At 26.3% G+C, this 19,581-nt stretch overlaps 2 protein-coding genes across 2 annotated transcripts in view; one reads left to right on the top strand and one right to left on the bottom strand.

Moving 5' to 3' along the window:
• The window catches only part of LOC112601488 (dmX-like protein 2), a 29,932-nt gene that overhangs the window by 2,765 nt on the left and 7,586 nt on the right, over positions 1 to 19,581 (top strand). The window contains 29 exon segments of the mRNA XM_025349143.1: positions 228 to 446; positions 1,036 to 1,183; positions 1,244 to 1,429; positions 1,497 to 1,693; positions 1,776 to 1,894; positions 2,666 to 2,850; positions 2,932 to 3,305; positions 3,368 to 3,837; positions 3,900 to 4,045; positions 4,124 to 4,271; positions 4,332 to 4,481; positions 4,541 to 4,763; positions 4,822 to 4,985; positions 5,172 to 5,421; positions 5,479 to 5,868; positions 5,938 to 6,098; positions 6,201 to 6,337; positions 6,936 to 7,081; positions 7,158 to 7,267; positions 7,340 to 7,426; positions 7,428 to 7,630; positions 7,696 to 7,823; positions 7,896 to 8,408; positions 8,475 to 8,749; positions 8,817 to 9,080; positions 9,161 to 9,268; positions 9,324 to 9,513; positions 9,591 to 9,754; positions 9,815 to 9,968. Of these exon segments, the coding sequence (XP_025204928.1) occupies positions 228 to 446; positions 1,036 to 1,183; positions 1,244 to 1,429; positions 1,497 to 1,693; positions 1,776 to 1,894; positions 2,666 to 2,850; positions 2,932 to 3,305; positions 3,368 to 3,837; positions 3,900 to 4,045; positions 4,124 to 4,271; positions 4,332 to 4,481; positions 4,541 to 4,763; positions 4,822 to 4,985; positions 5,172 to 5,421; positions 5,479 to 5,868; positions 5,938 to 6,098; positions 6,201 to 6,337; positions 6,936 to 7,081; positions 7,158 to 7,267; positions 7,340 to 7,426; positions 7,428 to 7,630; positions 7,696 to 7,823; positions 7,896 to 8,408; positions 8,475 to 8,749; positions 8,817 to 9,080; positions 9,161 to 9,268; positions 9,324 to 9,513; positions 9,591 to 9,754; positions 9,815 to 9,968 (6,009 nt within the window).
• LOC112601489 (alpha-tocopherol transfer protein-like) lies at positions 11,215 to 13,261 on the bottom strand. The gene is made up of 6 exons (XM_025349144.1): positions 13,106 to 13,261; positions 12,164 to 12,323; positions 11,831 to 12,080; positions 11,657 to 11,767; positions 11,470 to 11,578; positions 11,215 to 11,393 (listed from the first exon to the last, which is right to left on the bottom strand). Exons 1-6 carry the CDS (start codon positions 13,239 to 13,241, stop codon positions 11,245 to 11,247), a joined length of 915 nt encoding a protein of 304 aa, XP_025204929.1. The 5' UTR covers positions 13,242 to 13,261; the 3' UTR covers positions 11,215 to 11,244.

The raw sequence follows: 19,581 nt of genomic DNA, 5'->3' as shown, positions 1-19,581 counted from the left end.
ATATCAATAGCGATTGTATTAATTTTAAAATAAGATTGTACATATTGCCATACTATACTTGAGCCCTCATGAGCATTTAACCCTTATAAATAAATAACACATTTTTGTTGGTATAGTATAGAATTAAATTTTGTTAATAATTAAGGTAAATATTTCATTAAATACCTGTAAGTCACAATAATAACTCGGCTTTTTTGATCTTGTTACAATATTAATATTTTATATAGGAATGACAAGTGATGGAGTAACATTTGAGATTGGTGAAGAAGCAATACCAATGTCAACAACAACGTCCTGTAACTGTGAAGTCCGTGGATGGGAATGTGTTTGGCAAAAAGAAACTGCAACTCCTGTAGTACACATTGCATTTTCACCAGATGGAACATTATTTGCTACTGCTGGAAAAGATGACAGATTGGTCAAAATTTGGTTTGAAAATAAACAATGTGAGTATGATAAGGATTTTAATTACAGTTGTTGAAAGTCTATATGTTATAAAAAATAATTATGTGCCAACATTATAAATAGATACTAAATATTAATATACTAAATGAGTATAAAACATACTCATGTTAAATCCAATGTTTTGTTGATTTTTTATCAGCTTTATAACATTACTTAAAGTGACAAAGTAAAAAAAGTAGAAAACAGCTTACATTTTATTAACACAAATGTGTTAATTCATTATATTTTGATATTTTGGTGGTAACAATTATGATTTCCATTTCGATTTTTTTTTAAATCCAGTCATAATACTATTAAATTATTGACGAATAAAATTATTATTATGAAAGTATTAATTGGTTCCATATTATTGTTTATATGAAATCACAAACTTGAAACTTTACAAAATTATTTGAGATTTTTAATTGTAAAATTTAATTTATTCCTTTTGTGTTGTTTTAATTTAACGATACAACTATTCCTTTTTATATTTGTTCAGAGTAACGGGTTTGTAATAACAACATTTATTTTACTTAAAAATAAAATTGAAATTTTACTTGTTTCTAATATTTATTAAATTAATTAATATAGTACTTTTTCCATCCAAAAGCGTCGATCAGAATTACTCAATGAGTGCTATTTCTAATTTTGGTGAACCAAATTACGGTTTTGTATACATAGCTCATCCTCGAGCTGTAACACAATTATCATGGAGAAAAACCAGCAAATACATGCCAAAGTAATTTGTTTATACTGCTTGTTGGTTATTATTGTAATATAAATAAGCATTCTTTTTTAGGGGATCTGTTTCAAATATGCTAGTAACATCATGTCGAGATAATATTTGCCGATTATGGTCAGAAACTGTTTTACCAGATGATGGTTTAGTAAATATGAGCCATTTTGATCCATTAGCTGCTCATAATCCACGATTTCGAACACATAGACATAAGCATAGACTTCTTCAACGACTTAAACATATGAAGTAATTAATTAATACTTAAATAGTTAAACAACCTCTAAAATTATCAAAATTTTTTTTTTTTTCATAGAGCTTGTTTTCATATACGAAGACATGCTAAACATCAAGGAGATCTGGGAACTGGTATAGCTGGAAGTACAAGTTCTACAATACCAACATTACCATCTACATTCAGTGTTCACGATTTTCATAGTTACGGTTTTCATGGTACTGGTATTATTCCTGGACTTCATTTTCATTTAGCTGCAAGCATTAATGCTGAAACTGGTAATCTCAATAATTTTTTTATTTAAAAAAAAGTCTTTATAAACAATATATTTAAACTAAACTTTCTTTTTTTTTTTTTTAGACATTCCATTAGTGCCTAGTTTATCAAGCACTGACCCTGAAAGAGAACCAAATTTTGTTCTCCATTGGCTCAATAATAAAGAAATGCATTTTTCACTCCAGGCAGAAGCAATACTAAATGTATATTAATTTATAAGTTATAATTAGAGCTCAGAACTTGGTGCACTTAAAAACAATAATATATGTGCATACATATGCATTAAATAAATATTTAATATGCGGGTGGTATAGTTGATTAATTTTTATAAAGTATACATTTTTATGGATATTAATTTTAAAAAATGCATAGTAAATCAAAAAGTGTCATAATATGCAATAATAAGGATACAATTTATTTTTAACTAAAAATAATTAGTATAGAGTAATTTAAAATATAAATCATCATATTACAAAAACACATAATTCTGAAGACTTAATTTAAAAAAATTTTTATTTATCATCAAAATGTGTGTTAACACGTTTGCTGTGGCTCAATTTTCTATACACAATCCCCAGTACTGGTCAAATTTACGGTTTTCTTTTTTTATGACGCCCATTACAAATATAGAAAATTTGAAGTACGGATTGCACACACATATACAGTAATATACACTGAACAATGCTGACAAATAAAAAGATTAAAACACAACGCTGGCCAAATTAAAAATAGTTGAAAATGAATGTAAAAATAACGCCTTAAGGTGTCATCCCGCAGCGAACGTGTTAGTATATGTGTATACAATTTTTAAATAAATAAAATCACTTAAAGTTGTATTATGTAACAAATTTGTGTCAAAACAGATTTTTAACATGTAAATTTAAAAAAAATATGCAAATACATGAAGTTTTGAGCTTTAGCAAATAAAAACTAACTACTATTATTATTTATTAATATGTTAAATATTTGTTTAGGAATTAACCAAAAAAGTAGTTGAAAAAGATGATATGCTTATAAATGAACAATTTATAATATCAGAACATCATGATGTCGAGTATAATGATCCTAGACGAAAACAAAATAAGCTTGGTAAAAGTACATCACAAGATGAAAGTGTCAGTGATGAACATAGTTGTCCATCAACTCATCCTACATTGAGGTAATTTATATTACATTTAATATTTACTGTTATTATTATATAAATAATAACACTCATATTTTTGTTATTATTTTACTTTAGCAATACAACATCTGTAAATTCATTTACTACTGATACAAATCATATAACCACTGATTCTCTTGATAATAAAATTGAATGTCTCCTTCGTGACTGGCATCATAGTCCTGATTTATTATTTGCTGTCCATCCTATTGATGGGAGTTACTTGATTTGGGTAGTTGATTGGTTGGATGAATACCATCCTGGTTCATTTAGACAAGCCCAAGTTTCTTTTTCAACTAGAATACCTAATGCATTCCCTCTTGGAGATGCTACTACAATGTCACATAATGTATGTTTATATCATACTTCTGGATCAAGTTTACAGCTAGCATTTAGAGATGTAGTTAAAACTGCTGCTGCAGCACCAAGCAGATCACCTAGTGATGTTCATGGTTAGTTAATTATTTGAGTTTTCATACACTACATAGTATAAATATATTTTTTTATTACTTAGGTATAAATGGTGATTATGGTGATTCAAGTCTTCCTAGAGTATTAGAGGAAGATGGTGACTCTTTAGCAGGTGACATTGATTTACATCATCAGAACGAATCAGTTGAACCATCATCATTGAATGAAAATGGTAAACCTAATCGAGCCAGTTCAACTACTGGTGAAGATTCTGGAACATTTAATGATATAATATCTGCTCCACCCTGTCCAACTCTGTCAATGGTCACTAAACATACTAATGGAACCTTAAATTTATGGCAATTAACCTTTGCTGATAAATCTAAATTTTCTCAAGTCCTAAGTATTGGCCATGCATCTCGAGCTTCTGGTCATCGGTTCCGTGTAAATGATGTAACCTGCCATCCTGTATTACCATTATTGTTAACTACTTCTCATCACAATTTGCCTGATCAAGAAACTCCAGCTTCTCCGTTATCACCTAATCCGCCTCCTATTGCTCAACCGCCATCAGTGAGTATATAAACTTTAAATTTAATAAAATTTACAATTTTATACAACAAATGCTTTTACAGGGATTTTGTAGTGAACTTATTTTATGGAGAGTTGATGCAGTTGGGCCACTTTCTAAATCTGGCGGTGTTTCAGAACTTGCTCGTATAAATTCACTTCAAATATCAGCATTTTCAAATGTTGCTTGGATTCCAACTTTACTACCAAGGTTTTTCTAAAACTTATTTATTTATTTTTTGTACTGTTAAATTAGTTTAATCTAAAATATCTAATTTATTATTATTAGTACTACATTGGGTACATTATCAAATTCTCCGAGTGCTTGTTTTGTAGCATCAGATGGAGAATGTTTACGTGTTTATCAAGCTGTTATAGATGCCAGAACATTATTGGCTGAAGTGTCCAGTTCAGAACATAGGAGTCGTATGGCTGCAGTAAGAGATATAGTTTTGATATAGTTTTTCTATAAATAAGCATTTAATGCTTTGTTGTAGGACTCAATGGTGAGTTTATCAACTGATGTTTCTTCAGAAAATGATTTGAAACACAACTCATTACACGATCGCATAAAAATTGTTTCCCAACAATCTACTGCTAGACCAGGATGTATTATTCAATTGGACGCTATATCTGATGCAACACATGTAAATTTATATTTAATTATAAATTATTCAAAATCAAATAATAATTATTTTCATTATAGGATTGGCAAAATACTCAATTTTTACATGTGTTTCAAGAACAATTAATGACTGGAGAAAGAGCATCTGGTAGAGGTTTAGTAGATGCTATTTCAGGTCAAGACAGCGAAGAGCCTGATGATGATTTTGAAGAACCATTTTATTTAGTAGTGCTTGAACGGACTGTTCAAGGTACAACTGTACATATGTGGCGTTTAATAATAGCCTCTCAACCTGAAAATAATCGTATGTTCAATTTCAATTTCTGTTTATCAAATATATAATATTTTTATTTCATAAATAGCTTTAAGTGAAAGTATGATGTATGTACCTGATAGTCAATTGGTACAAGATGATGATGATATGGACAATTCAGGAAAACTAGGTGCCACAAATTTGGGTGGTGAAGAAACAACTCAACCAACATTATCAGCTTTTGCCCCTCATGTTTCAATATCAACCATAAAGGTAAGTTATTATTATATTAATTAATATAAACATTTTAAGTTAATTTGTTGAATTACCAAGTAGTTTAATGAATTGTATCATAAAAATAAAAAATACAATTTAATAATTCATTGACTATTTTTATTAAACTATTCACACAAAGTTCTACAGTATTTAATTTTTTTAAATATTCATATTTCACTTTAGATCTGTACACAAGAATTAAATTTACCCGATGGTGTTGATGTAATTCATGCATCTCCAGCTGGAGGACATTTAAGTTCAGCTTCCATTTACCCAGCTTGTTTTGCGCCATATGTATTTGTAACTGCATGTTCAGATAGTACACTACGATTTTGGAAATGTAAAATTTCAAAAACAGCCGATGATGTTAGTTACCAGTGGGTTGAATGGGAAATGATAAGAAAAGATCGTAAATCCATGATAGAAATATCAGGTAAAATTTTATCTAATACTGAATAATCAGCATATTTTTATTAATATTTATTTTTAGGTCAACCATTAAACATAAGTGCAGCATATAGTGGTCGTATTGCTTGTGCGTACAAATATGGAAAGTCATTTACTCGACCATCAAAAAAAGACCCAGAATCAAGATATGTGAATTTATGTGTGGCTATTTATGAGTGTGAAAGTACTGGTGGTTCAGAATGGTTACTTGAGGACACAATACACATGAAAAATATTCACTTGCCCAAACTTCATATTGATCCTAGTGTTGATTTGACTTATTTACATGACCAAACAATTCTGTCATCTAAAAAACATAAGTTACAGTCTACAGTTTTAAAAGCATTATCATCAGAAGACTTGGATGGAACCACTGGAAGATGTAATGGTAGAAATGGAGAAAATGAAACTAATTTAGTTAAAAGTAGTCATGGTAAGTTAATTGTATAAATATCTTTTGAATATTAGTATAATAATATTTTACCAACTTTTCACTTTTCAGGTTTATTAGCTGTTCCTAGTTTTAGTACTCTTCAATCATTAAGAAAATCTATTATTGAAAATGGAAATACTTGTCCGTTAACTCAAAAACATATTGTCCAATTAGATTGGGTTTCCAAGGAAGATGGGTCTCATATACTGACTGTTGCTGTTGGTAGCAAGGTAAATTATTGTTTAATGATATGTATATAAAATATTAGTTGGATTTTTATGTTATAAAATCATTAATTTCTTTTATACTTTTTAATTTTTATTTGTAAATAGATAATGTTATTTACACCAGTATCTAGCGATTTAGCTCAAGCTAATATGAAAGCAATGAAAGAATCCCAATCAGTAAACCGTCCAATATTAAGAAAAGCTTCATCACTAGCTTCTCCCAATTTTGTTGATGAAATAAGGTAATTTTAAACTAAATATTAACTGATGAGTAATTTATTGAATGTAAAACACCCATTATTTTAAAATCGTACAGTTTTAATTTTATGTTTCAAAGCAAAATATTATTTAGAATATGTTGATACTACATAAAAATCAAATATTGAATGAACAGTAAATTAATAATTAGTTGAGTATTTATAATTAAAACGAGCAAAGAAGCAATAAATATTTTGTGAGATACACCTGTGTCAATATACTTTGCTCCACTTATCTTAACCTAAATTACTTAAAATAGTTACAAATTGCAAGCTACTCATTCAAATATCGATTTTTATACATCCAAAACACTCTGCTTCAAAATAAAAAAAATAAAATATTTTCATTAAAAAAAAAGAAGAGTAAAAAATTACAACAATATAAAATATTGTTTAGTAATAATTTAAAATATGTATAAAAAAAAAAGTGTAAAATGTTAATAATTTTTGAGAATAATTAGTATTCTTGTATAAATGAACTACTCCCAATGCCAAATTCTAAAACATGCAATGAATGTCTATCAAATATTTACAATAATACTGATCAATATTGTTGTTGATAATTTAAATTTAATTTTTTTAGATGGATGAAACTCAGAAAAATTGATCTTACTACAGCAGATGGTTTACCTCCATTGCCAATGCAAATTTCTTGGGTTCGTGATGGTATATTAGTTGTAGGCATGGACAGTGAAATGCATGTGTACTCACAATGGAAACCAAATACATGTTAGTGGATTAGATAATTATCTTAAACTATTTAATTAACAATTTAAAATATTACTTAAATATAAACTATGTTTAGATATAATACAAAAGAATGCTTTGTTGTGTTGTAAGTTGATACATCAAGAATCTGATGAGCTTCAAGACACTAGAAATCTAAGAGATGAAGATCTTAGAACATTGGCGCATGTAATTTGACATATTTGAACAACAAAACACTTAAACAATAACTATTGTATTTTGTATTGTTATTATACATAGGAAACTTCCCAAAGAAGATTGGCTAATGTCAGTTCAATGCCTCATTTGTCTCGTGTCAGCTCAATCAATTTGAATATGTTAACTGCTGAGACAAAAAAAAAAGAAATTGGGTATTCAGAATGGTGATTCTTCTAATAATATTCAAGATTCGTATATGCCAGATTATGGATTATTTGAAGCAAGTCGTATTGCATGTCCAGTTCTTCCTCAATACCATCCTAAACAATTAATGGAACTGTTGAATTCTGGAAAAATCAGATGGGTGAAAGCGATTCTTGCACATCTTGTTAGGTAATTTATCTTACAAATTAATAATTATTATACATTTCATTACAAAAATTAAATTACATTTGTAGATGTATTTCAACAACATGTAGTGTAAGACAAGGTGCTGTTGTATGTTCATATTCAGAAGAAGATAATTTAACTCGCCAAAGAGGATGGTCAAGATCAAGAACATTATCTGTGAGCTATGCTGGAGCTGGTAAGAAATAACTTAATAAGAAAAATATTTTGAAGGTATTCATTTGTTTATAAATATGATTATAATTATTAGCTACAAGTCCAATGGAACCTAGAGGATCTACTACAGCTATTCCAGAGGAACTGATGTTGGATTATGCAGAAATAACCTCTATTCCACCTTTACCTTTATGGACATTATTAGCTGCGGATAAAGAAAACGCCAGTACTGCTCTTAAGTTAGCTGAAGATGAAAAAGATTATAACGAATTATTTAATGGAAACATTTCAACATCAGAAGACAATCTAGATGACATATTGAATGATGAATCAGAACCAGAAAGCCCTCGTAGATGTGAACGTCAATCTAATGCAACAGAAAAACAACAATGTTTACTTTCTCATTTTGGGCCAAAACAAGGTCAACTTTTGTCTCGTCTGTTAACTCATACCCATTTACCTGGCTTATCGAGTTTAGATCAAATGCATTTATTAGCTCTTGCTGATACTGTATCTACATGTAACACTGATTTTGCTGATAGATTTGTCGACAAAACTCAGTTTGCTAAAGACAGTTCAGCTCCTCATGAAGGAGAAGTGTGTTCAGGTTAGTTTGAGAGAGACAAATTTGAAGGAATAAAAATTAATTATGAGTATATTATAAACATTTTAGATTCGTTGGATGACTGTGGTCTTAGATTTTTGTTGGCCATGAAGCATTATAATTATTTATTAAGATGTTTGGGTGTAGCTCAACGTACGCAATTTCAAAAAAGAGGCATGTGTTCAGCAGATATTGCGTGGGCATTCCATTCTGAAAGTGAAGAAGAATTATTACAATTAACACCTTCTTATGTACGAGGTACTCCACGTTGGTCAGCATTAAAAGAATTAGGTGTTGGGTGGTGGCTCAGAAATCAAACACTATTAAGAACATGTATTGAGAAAGTAAGTTTTTATTTCAAAATATAAATTTAAAATTAAGTGTTATTAATTAAAATAAAATAATTTCCAGATTGCAAAAGCAGCATATCAGACAAATCAGGATCCTCTGGATGCTGCTATATTTTATCTTGCAATGAAAAAGAAGTCTTTAGTTTGGGGATTATTTAGGTCCAAAAGAGATGAGCGAATGACTCAATTTTTTTCCAATAACTTTGCTGAAGACCGTTGGCGAAAAGCAGCACTTAAAAATGCATTTGCATTACTTGGAAAACAACGATTTGAACACGCTGCTGCATTTTTCCTTTTAGCTGGAGCTCTTAGGGATGCAATTGAAGTAATTTTTTTGTATCTTTTATAAAATACATTAAATATTTAAATATAAATAATATTATTAAAATCAAACTTGATATTTAGGTATGCTTAAATAAACTAGATGACTTACAATTAGCTATGGTGATTGCTCGATTATATGAAGGTGAAATTGATTCTACTCCACCCAGTCTTAAACGGCTTTTGTATGAGGTATGTACAAATCAATTGAATTATGTTCATTCATAGTTTAACTTAATTTTTGTAGGAAATACTTGGTTGTGACCAAAATGGTGAAAATCAAAAATTATCTATGGCTAATCCAGACCCATTCTTACGTTCTATGGCTCTTTGGATACTTAAAGATTCTACTGGAAGTCTTAATACTTTAGTCCAAATGAATGTAGGTACAATGCATCCACAATATAATGATGAAGAAAAGCAAGAAACTTCAGCTGGTATATTTAAAATACATAAAATATTTTAATTATTAATATTCATATTTATTTATTTATTTTGTTTGTATTGTTTGTAGCAAATCCAAATGTGTTCAATTTCTACGTTTATCTTCGTACACATCCATTATTGATAAGACATTATTTGGCATCCACTTATCAAGATAAAAAGAATCATACTGTAGTATTAGCTGGTTTTAGCTATGGTTCTGATGCCAGGTGTAGGGAAACTTCGGACCGACAAGTAACTAAAAAATTATATTTGAATTTGAAATCAGATTTTATCATGTACTATATTTTTCAGTTGATGTTAGAAGATTCCATTTCTCCATTAGAAAGACAATTATACTTCAAAACTGCACATGCCCATTTTAAAGCAGGATGTCCTGCTCTTGCTCTTGAAGTTTTATCAAAATTACCAAGTAAAATAATGGATCCTTCTACGGAACAATCTAATAGTGAGTACATTTATGCTAAATCATTATTATTAAATTATTTAACCCATTTAAAAAGATTAGATATGTCATTTAATACAATATACATTTAAAAATTTCAAGCTGAAACTACGTAAAATTCTTTTTATCGTCTAAAATGTGTATAAGTAGTTTTTGAAAAGTATATGATATATCATAATGTTTTTATCTATGATGAATCTTATCATTCATTTAAAATCTACCTAATTTTATATAACTACCAACTAACCAAAATATAATGTAGGAGAGGCAGGTGTATACTAGCCCATTAAGACTCTGGGAAAATATTGTTACGCCTTCTTTAAATTATAAGACTTGAACCTCTATCTAGACGATTATTTTATAGTTTTGTTGTAGTGAAACAAATAGGTAGATCATTTTTCTAATGCTATAGCCTATAGGAATAAACAGTAAAACTCTTTACTATTATTAAATAGGTAAACCCTAATTATATTTAGTTTCTAAATAGAGAAAATGAACCCAGTAAGGGACTGTTGAGGGGTATTTTACTTGAATTTTGGTGAGATTGTCTATTATATGTAGAAATCACTAGAAATGAATATCTAAATTACCTTGCAAAACAAATGAAACTAAGTTTTTGGAATATATTTTTTTCTTTTATTTACCTATCAAAAATGTTCTTTAAACAATATTTTAATTTAAGAATCTAATTTTTAGATTTCTACAAATTTTGTTGTAATTAATAATCCTACATGTAAATTATAGTTTTTTAATTGTTTGATAATTAAAAATATATAATATCATAATTATTATAAATTAATAATATATAATATTAATATAATATATTAATTATTAAGATTTTTATACTGGAATTTTTAAAAAATATAATTTTATAATAATCATAAAACCTATAAAATTGAAAAAAAGTTGTTATAAAAAATGTGTTAAGTTATATACTTATGTAAATTTTCTATACATCTTAACCAAGTGCTAATATTTTAAATTGTTTTCACACTTTTTACAAAAATTTAAATTAAAGATTTATTTTCTTTTTTATTTAAATAAAATTAAAAAAAAAAAATTTTATAATACTTAACTTCCTTGATTTATAAATTTAAGACCCCTTTTATTACAACATAAAAATTTATTACATACATAATATACAAAACAGCTAAATGTTCATTAAAAAAATGAAACACATCTTTCTCAATAAGTAACAATATTTTTTATAGTATTTATGAATTTAAATCATTTAGATGAAATAATTAAGTTAGAAAAATATAATATACTTTAAATAAGTTTAATCAATGCTTAAATTTTTAAAAGAATGTACATTTTCATCTTCATCAATAATTGTTGTATTTACTTCATCTTTAACACTACCATTTCTAAATTTTTCTTCATCCAAAAAGTAATTGCGATTATCCAAAAGTCTTTGTTTTAAAATTTCTAAAAACATTAAAACAATATTTGTTAATAGATGTTTACCACAATATTTACTAAAACTTGAAAAACTTGAATTTACCATTAGTTTCCTTCATAATCGGCGCAAGGCCACCATAGTCCTTCGGCACAATTGTTTGTGGCAATGTTTTTATAAATTCACTAGTCTTTGAAACTGATTTTATTATAATCTGTAATAAAAATAAATTTTATTGACTTAGACAGTTATAAAATGTATGTACTTAAGTTTATATATACTCGTATATTACTTTATTTATTAATGAAGCGCTCATGAACGGTTTTAACATTGAGTATACTCTTTCAGTTCCCGAGGTGACGTTGAGAATATAAATCTTATCGATCACAAATGGCGTACCTTCCTAAAAGTATAAATTGTACAAGTATAAAATCAAATTGCTTAAAAAAAATCGATCGAATTTTACCTGAACGTATAACATTAAATGTCTTGCGTTTGATAGGGAGTAACGTAATGCGTGACTTAAGCCAAAATTATTTGAATCCAGTACCATTCTGTACCCTGACTTAGTACCGTGTTCTATTTGATCGAGTTCGATGGCCATAAAAGTTAGTTTTGACGCTACGGTTGGATAATATTCTGAAGCATCCATGATTTTCAACTGCGACCATATATAACCGTAGCGATTTTCTTCGTCGGGAATTATGTTTATGTTACTGAATAACAAACGCACTTTGGTTATTATTCGCATAAATTATCAAAATAAAACAATTCTCATGGACAATTCATGTTTACTTACACAACATCTAATTGTCTTTGATTGAAAGGATGAGCGGGATCTCTTGCCGTAAAGAAGGGTGCGCATTTCTTAGCCCGTAAATTATAGCACTGGCTAATTACCTTTTTTGCATACTCTTTATCGTAGTCACACGCGTGCAAAAACATAATAATCTGAATATCTGTAGAAAATAATAAGATGTTAATTTTCTTATATGTGTTATTATTGAAAATATTTAGCAATCTAAAAATGTTAATACTTAATATATCAAAAACAAATACTAAATGTATAGGTATAGCAGGTTAAATTCAATATTTACCAATTTATTCATGTTTTCTGGATCTTAACTATGATAAATATTCACAGAAAAACAAGTTGGCAACAAAATCAATTTATCGAAATTTTTTAGCTAATACTCAAAAATAAATCGATGATTAAATTGAAATTACACATAAATATAAGTTGGTACGTGTCATAAATAATATTTACTAAAAATAAAAAATAAGTGATGATTGTTTAAAATGTCCTTTAAAATATTTAGTAAAGTACATTATGGTAAATTGTACGTGCTAAAATGTTATTATATAAAGCTCGGCATAATGTATGATATGAAAAAGTGTTTTAACATAAAAAAAAATATTCATGAGTACATACTATAAAATATTAATTAAATTATTGTTTACAAATGTATTAAAAACATTTTATTATTATGTAAACGATGTATTATTTATTTTTTCATAATATAAAGTTTATTATAAAAAAAATCGTTGTTGACCTTAACCTAATAGTTAAAAATTAATTTTTTTATAGATTTCTTCCATTAACTTTTGATATGATCTACTACGACTTTTCTTAATAGCACTTTTTTTTAAATATTAGTTACAAAGAGTTAAAATAATATATTAAAAACGAGATGTTTTTTTATATTTAACTTAAAAATTGAATGTAATTTTAAACACTCACCAATCAATTTTCCATATAAATTTATATTTTCATCACTCCACTTGAGAAGCTCTTCTACGTCAGCGGCAGATAATTGTGGATTTTTTTCATACTCTTGCTGAGCACTAACTTTAAAATATTTCTCCAAAGTTATCATTATTGTTAAAAAAAAATTGTAACTCTGCGAATATTTTTACTAAAAATTTTAAGTATACAACGCATAAATTAAACTATATTAAATTATTTGATTAATATTACATATTATATGAACATCATATTAGAGAGTGGCTGTTCACCGTTCGACCTCGTTTATGTGACTACCTCTGGAAGTCAACTCTACGTGTCTTCTATACTGCTTTGTCCTTGAATATAACTGGTCTTGCGTACCTCTGACGTATAAGATTTGTTTTTAAATTTAAAAAAATTAACAAGTTGATAATACACTGAGGTTTTGAATAATTAATACCCATTGTAAAATAAAAAAATAATTACCCTTAAAAACTCATCATTTTTAGTACTCCGTATTATAATTTCGTTTGCTTATAGATTATTAGTATCTTAAATTTCTATAATTGTTCTGATTAAATTAGTTTAATTATATCTTTAAAATGAAAAAGTGATTTTATATGAAATTACAGGAAATGTCATATTATACATCCATTTATTTTAAATTAAAAGAATTCTCTATAAATTATAATTGTTAACAAGAATTCACTTTAAATATTTGCACAGTTGCCCAGAGATAAATTTTAAAAACATACCTTTTGTATTTGCACGATTCATTTTTGACCAATGAAGTGTTTACTTTGGTCGAATAATCAAATATATTTTATTTGATTTTAAATTAAATAATCACCATAATATTAGAAATTATAACATAAAATTAGATTTAAAGAAACTTTTAGTAATTTATTAATTGCAACTAATTAGTGTATAGTTATCATGTTATGACCTTGTTGGTGATTCAATTAATTACTAAATTTTTATTAGCGACTAGTTTCATTTGGAAGGAAAACTACTACAATTCTGTATTATTTAAATAAAACTCGTATTATTTAAAGTTGTTCCTAATATTGTATTTTCGCGTTATTTGTTTTCTATCTTGATCACAAGCCCAACACAAAAAGTATGTATTTAAGCATTTAACAGAATCAACCTTGTATTATGTTGTTAGGTGTTGTATAAAAATAAATTGACATGTTATCAAACTTAAAGTTATGTACATTATCTGTAATTGTACGTTGAATTTTTCACAGTATTTAAATTTTTGTGTGATATACGTATGAAAACTTCTAAATTATATTTTTTTACTTTCTTGTGATTCAAATTTATATATCTTAAAAGCCAAAATACGAACACACAGATAATATTTTTTACATTAAGTTTGGATATTGATCAATCATCTTTAATATTTTAACCTTTTGGCTATTGGTTCTACTGAACTCAAATTTTCTATGTTATACGTTGGTCAGAGAGAGAAAACAAATAGTGCACTGACATCCTCTTAACGGTGAATTATGTTGTAAAATTAATTCAAAAATCAAAACTAATAAAAAACGAATTACTGGGTACAGCATTTATGGCTTCCCTCGTAGAGTACTTACCTAAGATCATAAATAATAATATGTTCTACCCTAAACCATTATCAATATCATTAATTATTCATTATTGTTAGGTATCAAATTTACTCGTTGCTGATATATTTCTTTATATTTAGTTATTATTTTTATTCTATAACAATATATTAATATGCTCCCCCTCCTTTGATTTAAATATTCGTAAATATTTGAATTTAAAAGCTATTCAATGCATATTAGCTAATATTTATGTATTAAATCAAATAATGAAACGATGAAAATTATAATTAATATATTAATGATTTATGCTTTGTTAAAATATTTAATTACACCTGTCATTTCGAGGTGGAGCCTAAGTAAGTGACCCAGATGCCTCTCTCTTTGTTTATGCCACTAAGAATTTTTGTACCACTGGTGTATTCAAACATATAATACTTAATTATAGTTAAAAATTAATGAAAATCAAACTTTAAACGGTTTTATGCAAAAACGTTTTCAAAATATTAATACGGACCTAATAATAATATTTTAAAATACTATTGAGATTTTAATTTTATATTCTTATAGTTAATAAATTATATGAGAATATACTTAGTCAAATAAATATAATAATGGTATATGATTTTTCATTAAAAACTAACTTGCACCTACTTTCTCTTATCACGTACTATTATATATAATATTATTATATCTTTTAATTATCAAACTTTCCATCATTAATTATTAGTTATTGCAACAAAAGCAAAAATGATTTATTATCACTAAAATAAATTGAACTATTTTTTAATTATATCAGTATAGTATTTATAACGGCATAAAAAAAGTATTCAAGTATAAACGATAACTGTAATATAATATTTTGGAATATAATTTTATAGTTAAAAAAATTTATCAAAACAAATGTTATTTTAAAATAAAAAATATATACAAAACGTATTCTATCAATAAAATTATATTCAGTAATAGCCAGGCCTGTATTTAAGGGGGGCTCGGAGGGTCAATTGCCCATGGCAGCAATGTTAAAATTAGTTTTAGGGGCGGCAAATATTGAAATGGTCAAAAATGTAAAATTTATTTGTAGCTCATTTTATCTAATAAATATAATAATATACAAAAAAATAGTATAAAATATAATAATATAATTACACCAAAATAGATTTTGAATGTACCTATATAATAAAATTTTTATTCGTTATCAACTCGAATGTAACTATTTATTACTACAATTGTGTAATATCAATTAAAATATTTTTGTTTTTATTTTAAGGGGCGGTAAATTATATGTGGCCCTTAATGGCAATTTTTGTAAATACAGGCCTGGTAATAGCATTGGTTTTAAATGCTATACATTTATCGATGTTAATTATAATAAGTAATAACTAACGATAATAGCAATAACATTATAATTTAACGTTGTTACGATTCTAGTATTGGTTATTGTTCTAAAACAAAAATGCTGAACACAAATCGACTATACAATTATTAAAATTACTTATTATAGTTGATGTATTTCAAAGTAATACCCTACTTAAAGCATTGTTATAAATATTTACTTGGAGATCGTATGATAAATTTCATAATTTATTTATCATATTTCATATGCCTGTTATTTTAAAACTGGCCTAATCTTACCTAACCTGGAACGATATCCCAATAATTACAGCTATAATATTATAATTATAAGTTTTATTATGCAATATCAAAACGATATTAACATAGGTATTTATTTTAAACGTTTCAAAAATACTTTATAATTATGTGTATGTGTAGAGATTTCGTTTTACTAATCGTTAAGATGGCATATCAATGCATCATGTAACATTTTTCTACGTCTAACACATAAAATAATGTAAGATCCATCTTCGTGATTCACTTATTGTAATCACTGATTACATGCTTAAAATTAAAGTATCATAATTATGTATTCTGACAATTACAAAAATAATATTATCTAATTTGTCAGACGTTTATTTTAAATATTTGAGTAAATTTGATTTTTACAATATTTAACTTTTAAAAGTTAAAATATTAAAAACAAATTCTGAAAAAAAACACAGATAATATTATGTTTTAATAATTGAATTAGATTAAATTGTTAAAGTATAAGTTATAAATGTTAACGACGTAACAAAAAACCAAATAATATATGGAGGTTTTGACGTGTGTAAAACTGATAAAAAGTTTCAAGTTCTCGTAATCTTTATTTTAGTTTAAACATTAAATTTCTTCAAAATTTTAACTTCAAATATCTTAAAAAAATTACATAAAAATAATTTTCAAATTTTAGGATTTGTTAGCGTTTCATTTTCAAACGCTTATAAAGAAACATTAAGTATACAACATTTTTTTTCCGAATATTTGAGAGTATTTGTTATTTTTTTTATTTTTTTTTTTTTTTATCAAAATTTAAAATCAGAACAATATTACTTCTTGTATCCTATGAATGATGAAAGATTAAAAAAAAATACATCATTGTTGAACTAAACCAATACAATTCAAATCGCTCCGCTTAGCTTCTTAAATTAATTACTTTAGTATATAGTGATAAGTTAATAATTTAATTACTCTAATTTACTACGGTTATATAATAGGCAAATTGATTCGTAAACACAGAAGCTTTTTAATGACTTATAACTAATTGCGGTTATTACGTGTATTCCGATATCGTTTTACATTCCTGTATTCATATTATTTATATGTACGTATGAGTACAAGAAAATGTTTTAACAAAATATTAATACTTTAAAAATATAATATTCCCATGTATTATATTAAGTTCAGAATTTAAAACCATTTTTACAATGCATCTTTTAAGTAAATAGACTTAAAGTCGGTCTGAATATTTTTTAGACTGTTCAGTGTTCAGTTACCTAGTGTAGTAGTTGTAGTAGGATTTTATTGGTCTTAAGTTATTAGTACTTACGTCATTATAACGTTAATAATCTATAGGAGCTGTACAATCATAATATATAGGCACATATCGATATCGGTGATCGAAGTGAATGTAGTCACCAATCTTTACCACATAATAATATTTTTCTAAACTAATGTGTTGAAACGAAACGGATAGTTCATCAATCGCTACGATATTACAAACTTAGATTGATTTCTATTACTGTTTCTCAAGTATAATTTAAATGCGAATACGATGGCACCTATGTAGGTATACTATAATATACTGGTTAATAATTTATCGCTATAATGTATGGAGAGGTTCTTGCAAACTTAAACCCTTCCACGTGCATTTCATTTTTCTATCAAACATAACTGGTGATTCCCTCCCCATGTATTGTAGGAATCAAACGCTTGACCTAATGACCTTATAGTATTGGATCATTAATTTAACAACTATGTATATTTTATGAACTACCATTTAACATATTTGTGTTCGATCAATATCTACAAGACTACAGCAGTTTTTCAATGTTTTTTTTTACACATTCTCCTTAGTATTGACTAAAATAACACATAGGTAGTAATATTAAATTTCAATCAACCATCACCAAAAATATATGAATGTATATAAATAAAAGTAAAACTTCCATATTTTTAAAATTCGTTTTGATTTTAATTTTAGAATTATATCATTAAAAATATTTCTTAATTTTATTTTTTTATTTTTTCTATAGATATTATCATTGTTACTAAACTCTAATTATTATTGAATACCTATATACTTATATGTATAGGAACTTATGTATTTTGAACTTTATACTTGGTTTCTTAATACTTAGGTATTCTTAAAAAAAAAAAATTGATTTTCAAAATAAGTGTTTTTTTTAAACTTTTATTATAAATAGATTTTATATACTTACGGATTACGACTATATATGTTATGTGATATGTAACAATTAAATATTGATTAGCGTCATTTCATCACTAGTTAGGTAGTTTATAATTTAACGAAACAGAAAGTGCTGGTAAAAAAATAAATGTATTTTTACTTGTTATTTTGTTGGTAGCTAATATCATTCACATCGTTTAAGTGTTAAATCATTTGTAAAAATTATTATTTATTATATACTTGACTGTACATACAACATACATATTTTTGTCATTAGATGAGATTGACGTAACCGTCATTCGCCTATACGTGGGTCATAATATCATATTATTCTGTAGGTTCATAGGAATATAAATATAAACAATTATTTTTAATATTTACGATATATCTATTTCAATGGAAATCAAACTGAAGTTATATGTAATTATATGACTAATATGGAACTATCTAGTTTATTTAATATTTAATTTAAGTATAATTAGTATTTTTTCTATATTTCTTTGTATAACTGTAGCGTGCAATAGTACTGCGCAAAAATATAGATACATTGTTTATTCGTATATTAACGAAACACATTCAAATAATCGATTTATGTCCCAAAATCTAAATTGAAAGAAAACGGAAAATATTATCACATAAAATAGTCACTTGAAATTTAATAATTTATAAAGCAATGTAAACTATATAGTATATCTATATTTATTTTTTTTGCTTTTAGTATGTTAAGCATAAAAAATAAAATAAAAAAATAATAAATCTTAATACGTATAATATCCTCTTGATATTGATAAAACTAGGGCTTGGAAGTTATAAGATCTAAAATAGACAAAATATTCACAAAGAAAATATTAAATTGAAAAAACATTTTTGAAAAATTATACTATTAAATGCCAATCATATTTACTAACGAATAAATAATAAATAGATTTTTTATAATTTATCGATGATAAGATAAGATTTTGATATCTTGATAAATTAAATGCACATCGCACCGTTGTCATAATTCGACCACAACAATAATAATAAATGCCTAGGTGCGTAAAATACGTAATATTAAGTTTTATACTCAATATTATTTAAAATATGTAGGTTAAAAAAAATAATCAATATTTTACATCATATGTATATTAAATACA

Source organism: Melanaphis sacchari, unplaced genomic scaffold (assembly GCF_002803265.2).
Source record: "Melanaphis sacchari strain LSU unplaced genomic scaffold, SCAv2.0 Contig79_pilon_pilon, whole genome shotgun sequence".
NCBI classification, from domain to species: Eukaryota; Metazoa; Arthropoda; class Insecta; order Hemiptera; family Aphididae; genus Melanaphis; species Melanaphis sacchari.
This window is presented reverse-complemented; position numbering and strand designations above follow the sequence as displayed.